This window comes from Eleutherodactylus coqui, chromosome 3, assembly GCF_035609145.1.
Source record: "Eleutherodactylus coqui strain aEleCoq1 chromosome 3, aEleCoq1.hap1, whole genome shotgun sequence".
Lineage (NCBI taxonomy): Eukaryota > Metazoa > Chordata > Amphibia > Anura > Eleutherodactylidae > Eleutherodactylus > Eleutherodactylus coqui.
The window spans coordinates 281,068,586-281,081,728 of NC_089839.1; the positions used below are offsets into that span (position 1 = coordinate 281,068,586).

Genomic DNA, 13,143 nt, shown 5'->3' on the forward strand with positions numbered 1-13,143 from the left:
CACCCGCTGTTGGTGTCGCGACTCTCAGGATTATGGAGCAGAAGCAGTTAGCTCCAACATGTGTATAGTGGCCTGTTCTTGTAATTGCAGCTCTAATTAAAATCTATATGATTGGAGGTTTACATGTGCAAGAGCAAATCCACTCCAAAATCCAAAACTGTCTGGTCTGCGAGAAAGATGACTTCAGTGCGGAAGAGGTTCACCGCAGCGGAGTCAGTCACGGCGCCCCCCGTCCCCCCCCCCCAAAAAAAGACCCCATACTCGCCTCTGGATCTGCTGCCTAAAGTTCCGCATGACGCTCCGGTGCGCATGCGCAATACAGCACATGACGCGCCGGCGGCGTTAAGTGACGCGGTGGGCGCGACTCGTATTCATGCTATACTTCTGCTGTATGCATTAGGCTGTGTGCATTAAGCATAAGTAAGGGTGTCTTTACATGGAACCACTATCCTTCGAGTAATCACTCAGTCAAGTGACTGTAAAACATACCATAGTTGGTGACCAGCAATAATTCATTCACTAGTCACTTTTTCAGCTCACCTAAAAATAGTCACTGGTTGATTAATTATCGTCTCGTATAAACAGGCAATCGTTTGTCTTTCAACGACTGGCCAATAATTTTGCAGGGAGATGTGTGCCTACCCCATAAGACCAGCAGCTGCCATGGCATTCTAGGACAGTTTTACCCTGTCGACAAGTTATTAAAGTCATTGCTTTGATATACTAGTTTGCTCCTGTGTTTCCCTGAGAATAAGACACTGTCTTATATTTTTGCCCTAAAAGAGGCCCGCTGTCTTATTTTCGGGGGTGAGGTGGTTGGGCTTTTACTCACCTGGTCCGTGGTGTCCCAGTGCCTCACGATGGTTTCCGGCGGTGCTGCGGCAAGCTACAGTGTCCTCCGCGCTGACATGTCAGTTTCTTTCTGGTAAATACTTTGAATACCCAACCTCCAGCAAAGCCAGCGCTGTGATTGGATCGAGCGCCAGCCAATCACAGACGGTGCTCTATGAGCCAATCACAGCCATTTAGTGATGTCTTACACTGAATGGCTGTGAATGATCGAGCCGGCTGTGATTGGCTGGCGCTCAATCCAAATCCCGGTATTCAAAGCCCCATCACCAAAAAGAAACTAATATGTCAGTGTGGAGGACACTGCAGCTTGCTGCAGCGCCGCTGGAGACCATCGGGATGCACTAGGACACCGCGGACCAGATGAGTATTGATGTTTTTGTTTTTTTTCATGTAGGTTAGCTAGGGCTTATATTTCAAGCCTCCCTGAAAACCGGGGTAGAGCTTATTATCGGCGTAGGTCTTATTATCGGGGGAAATCGGTAGTATGGACTGCACCTGTCTAATTTATTACCCATTTAAAGGGACTATATCATTATTTTTTATTAATTAAAACCAGCTAGAGAAAGCTTTTCGATTTTTCTGATCTGCTTTTGTTTTCTGATTTATTCAGATATCTGTACATGGCTATGGGGATTGCTATCTTGCCTGAGCTGTATTTACAAATGTGCTGTACTGCAGCCTCATAGGCCATTCATACAATGCACAAGAGAAGACCCATTGACTTGTATGGGAGACTGTTCTAGACATGCAATGTGACCTGTGCAGAAATCATTTTACAGGGAGGGGAGTAGATAGTCACAGGTTACACCTCTTGTGAAAGTTGGATCCTGAGTTATCTACATATACTGGTAGGTGTTTGCCTTTCAGTATCATCCAGCCTGTGATGCAAGGGCACTTTTGCACAGGATGACCCGTTAAGTAAAGATGCCCGACAGACCATCCCAACGATAGTCATTCCTGTACTTTTTACAAAAGACTGATGATTGCTAGTGAATGAAGGCGGAGAAGGCGGGGCATCGTTCTTGCCCACCCATATCCATTCACAGGGAACAGGCAGTGGTCCATAGATAAACGACTGCCTGTTCACATGGGCCAATCATCATTCAGTTTTTATGCATGCATAAACTGAACGATAAGCGAACAAATTATCATTTGTTTGCTAGATCAAAGGAATCTGAATGATTTATCTGTCGGTGTAAAAGGACCCTTAGTTGGATGACTGCTGCAGAGATCTCTCTACAAATCAGGAAGTATCAGATTATTATTAGGCTCTGTGGTGCTCATTGTGAAAAATGCACGATTTTAGGACTTTTTTTTTTTAACCCTGCTGTCGTGCGAGGTCAGACACCTGTTTCTAAAGGGGCATTTACACACACAGATGATCGCTCAAAATTTGTCAGAAACTGACAGTTTTGAGCGATCATTTTGCATTAGCTACTAATGTGCTAAATCAGCCCTTTAGTACTTCGTTGCATGTATCTAGAGAACAGCGGGTGGTCTGTTCTCTAAGACTGGGGGCACCTTACCTTAATTATAGCTCGCTTACCTATAACCAAAAAACATACCAAACAACTTCTTGGTGAAAACGTGGGTTGGCCACAGCTTTATTAAATAATTCAAACATATAATTTTAACTTTACTATTTAATTTTAACTTTACTAACTTTTTCTGACTCTAACCTCCCATGCCTAATTGAACTATTGTTAATACTGTAACGGCCCAGAGGACGTTCGTAAGCCCCTATCCATGGGCCTGTAAACCTTCCTTTGCGCTGTAGCCCGCATGGGAAGCTCCCGGCCTTACCTCCGCTGTGACAACTTCCTACCTATCCCTACTCCAAAACACCCCTCCTCCTACCCTCCACGGGGCGGGTGGGTGTTCTCTTCTGACGCTCCTTCTCACGCTGGCTCCAACTCACACTGATTTTTCCCGCTCCCGTCTCTTCCTGTCTATAGCTCCTCCCCTTCCCCCTAACCGCTCGCTATTCAACCTGCCTATCTCCTTCCCGCCCCGCCCCCAGTCCCACGCCGCCTCATTAATCATTTTGCGGCATACAAATACATCAATATTGTTCTCCACTGGGAGAGCCATTAACAGCTGTTTGAAAGAATGTTATCAGCACTGCCCGCTGAGAACACAGCATGCGGTTCATGTTAGCGTATCATCCTGAGGGACGAGGATTTCATACGGACCTGAAGTCAGCGATGGACAAAGTGCACAACGATTATCGCTTAAAAGTTGCCTTTCGAGCTAATTTTGAGCAATAATCGTTGCGAGTAAAAGGGCCTATACACTATGAAGAAGAGCGTTGCAATGTCAGAGGTCTCTTCCGTATACGTATATTACAGTATGCAGTGGAGGGCTGCGATGTTGGACCTCTCTACTGCATAGTGAAGTATACATATATAGTACACATATGCCTATTATAATAATACTATATATAAATATTGTGGTATGCATATCAAATCACTTTTTAGTTTTTTTTTTAAATTGCTAATAAAATCATCATTCCTATGTGTTTCTGTTGAGTAATTCCAAGGAATCTACAATGTGCTTTCCCACCCAAAATAAAGAAGAGCTGGGGAGTGTGCGGGTGCGAGGGAAAGTGGATTGGAAAGGGTTAATACAGATTGTGATTGAAAATGTAAATAATCACCAAAAATTCTTAAAAATATATGTTTAACACAAAAATATGACTTCTACAATAATTCATTTTTTGATGACACATTCCCTTTAAAGGACATCTTGGATTCTGAAAACACATTTTGCAACATAACTATTATGGTTTACTGACTTAATAACTGGAGTTCCTCTCTTGGCGCCTCCATCAATTAGCTGGAACAGCGAGTGCCTAGAGAAATCCTTGTAGACATAGAACCTCCATGCATTACATGGACAGTCCATTGATTGCAATGTACATTAGGGCGGATTTACCAGTACTGTTTAATAGCGCAAACTAAGACAGGCGGTCTTCAGGTCTGCCAGATCCATCACAATGACTCTGCAGAGTGATAAAACTTGTGAATCTTTAAGGCCCTTTTACACACAACGATGACCTCTCAAACGTCATCCTTTAAACAATAATTGCTACGTGTAAATGTGCGCCCATCGTGCACTTTTTGTCCATCGCGGAGTTCAGCTCAGCTTAAAATCTGTCATTCCTGATGGGCAGGACAGCACGCTGAGTTTATAGTAGCAGCAAAGTGGATGAGATTTTGAAAATCTCGTCCACAAAACCCGCGTGGAAATTACCATGTGATGCCAAATTCAATTCTGCAGCATGTCAATTGTATCGCTGTTTTTGCTGCAGAATTAACTACTCAATGAAGGGAAGAAATACGTGATAAAACCAGCTTAAAAATCCACACCCAATGGTGCAGGTTTAGAGCAGGCTTACCGCTGCAGAACGCCCACTGCGGACCTTCCACGGTGGGAACGAAGCCCTAGGGTGCCTAGTAGTCAATGTATTTTAATCCAACATGCCTCGCATTTTTTGACAAGATATTACCCGCCATCACCTTTCTTCAGCCGTTTATCCTTTTTCACTGCTGTAAAGGCCCTTTTACACATAACGATTATTGCTCAAAATTCACTCAAAAGCCATCTTTTAAGCAATAATCGTTGCGTGTCAATGTGTGCCCATCTTGCAGTTTTCATCCATTGCCGAGTTCAGCTCCGCTTAAAATCTGTCGTCCTTGATAAGAGGGACCGCACGCTGAGTTCTCCGCTGGAGAACAATAGTGAAGTATTTAGAGAACAGGCCACCCTCTAAATACATGCAAATGAAGCTAGTTAGCTGATTAGCCCATTAGTAGCTAATGCAAAATGATCGCTCAAAACTGTCGGTTTCTGACGAATGTTATGCGATTATCTGTGTGTGTAAATGGGCCCAGTATAACTTTATACCACCTGTTAGGTGACTTAGTTGACATAAAAAATTATGCCAAAATTTGGCATAGTATTTGGCAGACAACGGTGCATTTTAATGAAACTACACCCCTTTGTCGGACGAGTCGTAAAAAGTGTCCCTATCCTAATAGAAAGAGATTGTTAGGATAGGACCAGCTCTGTAATAGCTCTTTATAGTTTAGTAAATGAAGCCCAAATTAAAGAAAGCTATCTATTGACACCCCTCCCACCCCCCCCCCCCCACCCCCCACACACACACACACACCCACACACGCAGACTCAAGGGCATTTACAAACGATGTCAGAATTCTGCCATAAAAAGTTGCAACTTTTTAAAAACCTTAGAACTTTTTGTGGAAGTGGGTGTGGCTTGTAGAAAAGGGGCGGAGACGTCCAGAACCAACAGATTTATGTATAATTTACACTGAGCCCGTAAATCTCAGTGTGTATATGTGCCAAGCCCCAGTATATTTTAGACCTTATGAGACACATTCAACTTTAATTGACGGCCGAGAGACACATTCAGCTAAAAAAAAGTTGACATATTAGGGTAGTTTAGCACAAACTCAGGAAATTTTGCAGATTGACATTTGTTCGAAATTTGAAACATTATTATTAAATGATCAAATTGCCATTGTTCCGGGTCTAGAGTATGATGTGAATGTCACATTGTAGCCGGTGAAAACACAAGGCGAGCCACACGGCAGAGATCCATGAGCCACATGTGACTACCAAGCTACTGGTTGGGGGACCACCGTGCTAAACTAATAGAGAGACCCTCTCATCTAAAATGTGATTCCATTAAGTATTGACTTATGGTACAAACACCCCCCCCCCCCCCCACCAAAAAAAAAACTGTCTAACTTCAGATTCTAATGCAATAGGAAAAAACACCAAGACTTTGTATCCACCCATCTCTCTCTCCTCTAACATTCTTCGTTCTACCCACAATGATGAAACCTGTTCCCTCCCTCTATACCAGAGCTACAAGGGTGTTGACTGGGGGAGAAGGGGGATAGTAATCAGCGTTCACTTATAGTTGGCCGATTTTACACATCATGAACTCGTTGCAGAAGTCCTGTTCTGGAATTCACACCAAAATGTCACAACTAGATACTCTATGATGTTAGTGAATGGGGTTTTAACAAACTTCAATCATTCATAGTGGGAAAAATCTGCAGCTGATTGTACTAATGCTGCTGATTTTCCATTCTGCAACATGCCCAATGTCTTGGCTGCAATTTTATGGCCAAGTACCAGTTGTGGAATAGTAGCGGTAAACATGGCTAGTGCATTAAGTCCTGCTAGTCCCCAGTGTGCACGCTCTAACGCAGTCCGAGAGACCGACCTCTACTTACAGTTTATGGCTACTTTTACTCAACTTCCAGTACTTGTAGTCAGTTGCTAATCCTCTGGCTGCTTCCTGTTTTTGCGGTGGTTCCTGTCCATGCATGCTCCACTGTCATCCCCTATGTCAACAGCTTCTCACACTTTATGCCATGGTCCCAGGCACTACCACTTTCTCTATAGTCTTGCAGCCCTACAAATGGGGGGAGAGCCTTGCGAGCCTGTGGTCAATCCCCTTACTGCAGCATCTTATGGCAACACACACATCTGAGTCAGCTTTTCTGCAAGAGCTTTTGAACACATAACCTGTCAACACCAAAAGTAGAATTAGGTGGCAATACCTTGATGCAATTACACAAGCTGGCCACTATACATATTTGCAACATCAAGTTTCACATCACACTTATAGGATGATAGGGTAGGCCGATTTCGTATTTGTTTTGGATCCTCCGGTCCACCACGGCTGCGGCTCAAAAGACTAGTTAAAAAGTGCTGCATGTAGTGTGTTTTCTTACGCCCAAAAGCCAGGCACCTGAGCAGAAACTGAACTGACCCCATTATAGCCAGTGGGGTCTATCCGCCGCTATTCGGTTCCGTCCTAAGACCCAGACGGTTGGCCATGGGGATTCCCCTTTTCTGCATCCCCAACAGAGCAGGAAACAGAACCCTGAGCGCAGATGTGAAACCACCCTTAGGGCTTATTTAGAGACGACCGTATATCGGCTGGGTTGTCCTTGTCTGCGGGGGGGGGGGGGGGGGAGGATGGAAGAGCCAGGAGCAGTAACTGAGCTCCCGCCCCTTGCCACTATTTGCAATGGAAGGGGCGAGGTGGGGCGGAGCTAAGTGACATTACTTAGCTCCGCCCCATCTCGTGAAAACCCAGCCGATATACGGTTGTCTAAATAAGCCCTCAGTGGTACGGTCTATAATTTCTAAATAAATTCCTGTGGCGTGGGTGTCTACAGATTTGCAGCATTAGGCTGCTCTCACGCAGCCCGCTTTTTACCGCGATCAAACGCTGCACTAACCGCGGTACAACGCTCCCATTGATTTCATTGGGGCTTTGCAGACCAGTGCCCAATTTTCTAGCGCTGTCTGCTCTATTTTTGCGCTTTTCTAATGCCCCTCGTCACCCATCACAATGATGGGGTGCATTTAAAAAAACGCTGTTTGAAAATTCCGTGCAAAATCGCAGGTAAAACGCTGTCGTTTCGGAAGTGGCGTTCTGTAAACGCATGTGTGAGAGCGGCCTAACTTTAATGCTGTGTGTGAAAGTAGCCTTATACCTGGAATAAAGAGCACAGCCCTGAGGTTGAGCGTATGTAAGTAATGACTACCAAGGATCTGAACATAGGAAATATATAGGAGTGTAATGAGCTTTAGCAGAATATGAAAAAAACTTGTTCTATAGTTCTGTGGACTACCCTTGTTTCTTTTGGCTCAACAGCAAATCCCAATTATGACTCTAGAGGGAGCCCTAGTATTGTTTCATACTTGTATGTTGTGTCTGTGTCAGGGATATACCTAGTGCCCCCCCCCAACTCCGCACCCAAGACCTGAAATCATCTGAAGATTCAAAAAAAAAAAAAAAAACATTACCCCAGGCGGCACAATCCACCAGTATATACAGGTGATTATCATACCACAGCTTGGTATAGTGCTGCACTCTAAGTGACTGCCCATGAGTGCAATGCAGAATATTTTCTATTTTAGTCCTTTTCATGTCAAGTGTAAATTAAATTACCGTGAGACCGGCTTCCTGTAAAAAAAAAAAAATCCCTGTCCATAACTCCAGGGTAAAAATAAAAGGAGAGGGCTGGGATAATCGGAGACTGGGAAGGTAGAGAAAAAGGGTGGGGGAGATATGGGATATTGGGTTTCTATTGGTTTGTGATTACAGCATCCTTTGGAAGCGGCCTCCCTCCTTGCATGCTCATTCACCTCCCTTCTACTCCCTCCTTCATTACTGATTCATGATGAGAGGCTGTAGCAGCAGCGGCTGTGGATGCAGTGATCTCATCGCTCGCTCCTGCAGCTCCAGCCAAGCGCACGCATACACAAGCCGGGCCCTGATTTGCCCCTCTGCATTCTCTGCCGGCTCCTTGCCATCAGTCTGCTGATGTCTTCTTCTTTCTAGATTCATTGTGCCTTTCCATTGATTCTAGATACATTTTAGATTTGTCTACACACACATGTTCTGCTACATAATGGATGTCTGGTTGTGTTCCTGCTAAGGATCTTTCCATGTGCGGCGAGGCAGGGTGGCATTACCATGTTCTAGATGCCCAGCACTGACATTTTATATGCAACACCACGCCATTTCACTTACTAGCGTCGCTTCTTCAGGGGGGTTTCCTTAAGGACTTCCATGGAGGAAAGGATTCCTCCTTTTACCTCACCAGCTCCCAAGCTTTCCCCACCTGTCAAAAAGTCCCAGGACGTTCAGGATGAGAAGAGCAACTTTGTCAACGAGTACGCCTGTCGTGTCCTGGAGCTTCTGGGCATGGGGCATCGATTGTTTGTACCCCGACTTCTGGCGGTGAGAGACTTGTTGCATCATCATTTTTTTTTTTCGGCTCAGGGGAAAGCAGGGTCTGCATGTTTTTCGTTCTGCATGACTTTGTTGTACGTCACCCGCGTTGCCTTTGCACTCTTCTGTGACCCAGCCCTGTCAACTGGTCCGTCATCTACCAACTGTTGCCATTAACCGATGATATGATGTATTGCCTTATTGCAATGGTGTAAGCTATGTATCTGGAGGTGGGATGAGAAGGCCTAGGGGGTTGTTGACCATAGGTCCGAGACATGGATCGTTGATTGAGAAGCCAGTATTCGTCATAGAAGTCTCCTTTAGTGCTCAATGGGCTCTCGGTCCTAAATGTTGTTAACCTCAAGAAGCATAGGAATCACACGTAAGAAGAGAGAATCCTCACCGGCCCTGTTGTCATGCTTGGACTGCCGTCGACTGGCGTTCCTATGCTAGTGCAGTGATTCCCATGTCGTGGTCCTTTGATGGGTTTCTGAGGACAAGAGCTGTCCTTAGTGATCCTCGTGTTTGGTGGCAGCTGGTTTATCACCGGTGATGCAAGAAGAAGATTTGCCTGCTATTCAGCCTGCAAAACACTTCTCTTGTGCCTGGTTGTTTTTTTTTTATACTCCTTTTGTCACCTATGTGACTTATCTGGTCTGCTAAGTATCCTATTAATGTTCTTTTTATTACTACTGGAAATGTGCAATTAAAATGTAGTGTCATATAAAGGAAAGCAAGAAAATATGTAGTGAAGGCCCATCTGGTCCAAGGGTTTGTAGATCCTTCTGGTTTGGCTTCTGGCCGGAATAGTCCTAAAGTCAGGATCCTAAAACATTGGTCAAAATGCCCAATAAAAGGAGTTTGATGGGGAAAAGGAAGCCAAAGAATGAACTTTGTGAGGGATGGAGATGACCTCGGGAGGGCTTGCAATGGTGGTGTATGTATCATAGTCATGGTCCCAAATCTTTGATCAAGTAGTGCCATGGGTGTCAAACTAATGGAATTTTTATCAAACCTCCATTTGGATCACTTTGATTGGAGGGGGTTCCAATCTTGGGAACCCCCACCACACCTTAGAATGTCGGGAGTTAAGAGGCAGCACTGATTTAAGAGGCAGGACTTGGGGGAGGGGGGGGGGGGTACTTTTAGATGAGCCAATTTATCGTACGAGCAAGTGACGTCATCACTAGCTCGTTTGCTATCGAGCAGCTTGTTTAGATATCGTTGGCTCGTTCAAACAAGAAATTGTTCAGTCTTTCACATTCGCTGTATAAGTCACTGAGATCGACTGAAGGAGTGCTGGTTAACCCGAATGAAAAGGGAACGAGCCAGCGTGATTTTTTTATGCCTGCCTAAAATGAACAACGAAAAGCAAAGGGTTATCATTCTTCATTCGGTCGTTGGCGCGTGTTTAGACTGAGCGAATATTGTTCAATTTCGCTTGTTTGAACAATTTGTATAACGATAATCATTCCATGTAAAAGCACCCTAAATCAGCTCTGCAGCCCCTTCATTATTGGGGGAGGTCTCAGAGATAGGACCATCACCGGTTACAAAGTCTTGGCATATCGTAACAATATGTTATTACTTTATAAGATGGGGATAAAAAGTTACAAGACTCTGGAGCCTCCTTGAAAGCTCCGTTTTAGGGTGGCTTTACATGGGATAAATATTGTCCGAATAGCCTCGCGATAATGAATGTAAGTGGCAGTTGTTCGAGTAGACATGGCTGCCAACTGGGTAACAAGTGAGCATTTATTCATTAGTCTCTTCTTTTCAGCTCACCTAAAAATAGTCGTCTGGTGATCGTTGTCTTTCAAGAACTGGCCAACAACTTTGTAGGGAGGTGAGCACCTCCCCCCACTGAACACTGATTGGATCCCACTTTTTTGCAAACACTTTGCCCTCCCACTTAAAGGGGTTGTCCCGCGAAAGCAAGTGGGGTTCAGCACTTCTGTATGGCCATATTAATGCACTTTGTAATGTACATCGTGCATTAATTATGAGCCATACAGAAGTTATTCACTTACCTGTTCCGTTGCTAGCGTCCTCATCTCCATGGAGCCGTCTAATTTCAGCGTCTAATCGCCCGATTAGACGTGCTTGCGCAGTCCGGTCTTCTCCCTTCTGAATGGGGCCGCTCGTGCCGGAGAGCTGCTCCTCGTAGCTCCGCCCCGTGTGCCGATTCCAGCCAATCAGGAGGCTGGAATCGGCAATGGAACGCACAGAGCCCACGGTGCACTATGGGAGAAGACCTGCGGTCCACCGTGGGTGAAGATCCCGGCGGCCATCTTCGCAAGGTAAGTAAGAAGTCACCGCAGCGCGGGGATTCGGGTAAGTACTATCCGTTTTTTTTTTCAACACATGCATCGGGTTTGTCTCGCGCCGAACGGGGGGGCTATTGAAAAAAAAAAAAACCCGTTTCGGCGCGGGACAACCCCTTTAATGCTCATTGGTTGCTGAAAATACAAATATACATGTGAGTGATCCTTGACTGCTGGTCTTCGAAAGAATACTGTCTGCTACGGTCTCTGGCACATTTTGGTCTTTGAAGATGCTCTCGCTGCTGCACCGACTGTTAAGTCAAACCAATGAGAGACCGCAGTAGCGAGTGTTCACTCGAAGTCCGCTCATGCGTCTTAATGTGCGTTCAGTGGACTTGGCAACCAATGAGTGTACATTGGGGAGGGGTCAAGATTTCAAATATACGCTCTCCAAAAAACCTTAGGCCTCTATAATATCAACAAACGATTATTTCGGCCTGTGTAATGCTCCCAACAGCTTTGGAGACTATTATGAGCGACTCTTCAGATGACCGCTTTCCTGTGTAACGCCACTGTTATTTAGAGAGTGATAGTGTGATGATATGGAGAATCCGGAAAGTTTAGTTTGGTCAAACACGCGGTTATTTCAGCTACTAGGAGGTTTATGTGCTAAAAATGACCTCCTGTTTAATAGGTTCAAATTGGATAGTTACCCCTGTAGATAAACTTACCTAGAAGTAGTCCGCATCCACCATTACAGCTTGTAAGCAGTCAGCATTCCAACTACAGCAAATGGACACAAATGGAGCTTACAGCCGTCCGGCTCCAGGAATTGATGGGCCGGAGCTTGTGCATTTTGGCCTTACCAGCAAATCTTTTATATCTCTCTCTCACTTCTAGATTGCAACTGGTTTACAGTTTATAGAACCGTCATCTGCAAAATATCGCAAACAAGAACCCAATTTATTGGTAATAGCAAAAATATAATCCGACTTAAAGCTAGCTCTGCCGCATAAAGTGATAGTTCTGCATTTGTAGTTATAAACTACACCCTCCATAGCAGTGAATGGGGATTATGTCGAGAATACACCCTTCATAGGAGTAAATGGGTGAAGTGCTGGAAGCCAACAGTGGTTAGTGCTTACAGAATTTGAGTCATTCGCCCCTATGTAGGGGACAGGGCATAACACAGTACAATCGAGGGTTCCTGTAGTAGTCGTCTGGTAGCAGCACGGATTTTACAGCTGAAACACGTTTCACCTGCAATTACTGCTTTGCAAAACTGCATTCACTTTTTCATATGATGTTATAACTGCACATCAATCACTATTTGGAAAAACACCCGAAGGCCGCACGTCCACTAGCCAAATGGGTTTAACAAATCTGTATTCGTTACCCGCACGTGTGATCCGCGCCCATAGGGATGCATTTGACACCCGCAGATAATTAAATGCCAGTGGATGTCATTTTTCCCTGGCACGTGCGGGAAAACAGCCGCAGCATGCTCCATTTCGTGCGGGCCTCCCGCGGCTTCCATTGAAGCCTATGGGAGCCGTCTGCTCCTGCGGCACACCCGCAGCTGTATTTCTGTTGGGCCACGGGAGAGCAGGAGTTCAAAAAAGGAAAAAAATGTGCCCGGTGCATGCACGCAGCACGCTGCTGGCATGCCGAGTACATCCGCCGGGCCGAAGAAAGAAGATCCAGCCACAACGGAAGGCAGATCCGCAGCGTCCGGACAGGTAAGTATATCTTATTTTCAGGCCTCATGTCTGCAGGAAAGGAGGGAGCCGCTGTGGGATTCTGCATGGAGAATCCGCGCGGGCCCGAAATTCCTAGTGAACATGAGGCCTAAGGCTCATTCACATGGGTGTATTTTCACCGCATATTACGCACACATATATCCCGTGGTTAATACTCGGTGAATGGAGTCAATGAGAGTCAAGGGACTTCCATTGATCCATTCACACCGCCACGTGGACACTGTGTATCGATATGCAAGAGAAATAAATTGCAGCATGCTCTTTTATTTTTCACCGTACGTATGCAGCATGAGCATTATGCCTAGTATGCTACGCTATCCATACGCAATGCATTTACAAAAAAAAGTTACACCGCACATGTCCATGTGCTAGTGGTACGCCGACATTTGCAGTGCAGTCGCAGTCCATACACGATCTCTCGCGGCTCCTGCCGGCAGAGCAGTGTAAAACGCTGCAGGTAGACGCCTGTGTGAATGAGCCC

General features: G+C 45.3%; 1 protein-coding gene across 2 annotated transcripts in view; it reads left to right on the forward strand.

The window, feature by feature from the left end:
* Positions 1-13,143, forward strand: part of RABGAP1L (RAB GTPase activating protein 1 like) — a 332,919-nt gene that overhangs the window by 242,585 nt on the left and 77,191 nt on the right. The window contains exon 1 of one of the 2 annotated variants that reach the window (XM_066597507.1): positions 8,462-8,647. The exons of the other annotated variant lie outside the window; for it this stretch is intronic. Coding sequence (XP_066453604.1) covers positions 8,477-8,647 — 171 coding nt within the window. The 5' untranslated portion in view covers positions 8,462-8,476. Of the gene's footprint in view, positions 1-8,461; positions 8,648-13,143 lie in introns of those variants that run through there. 2 annotated transcript variants of the gene reach the window in all.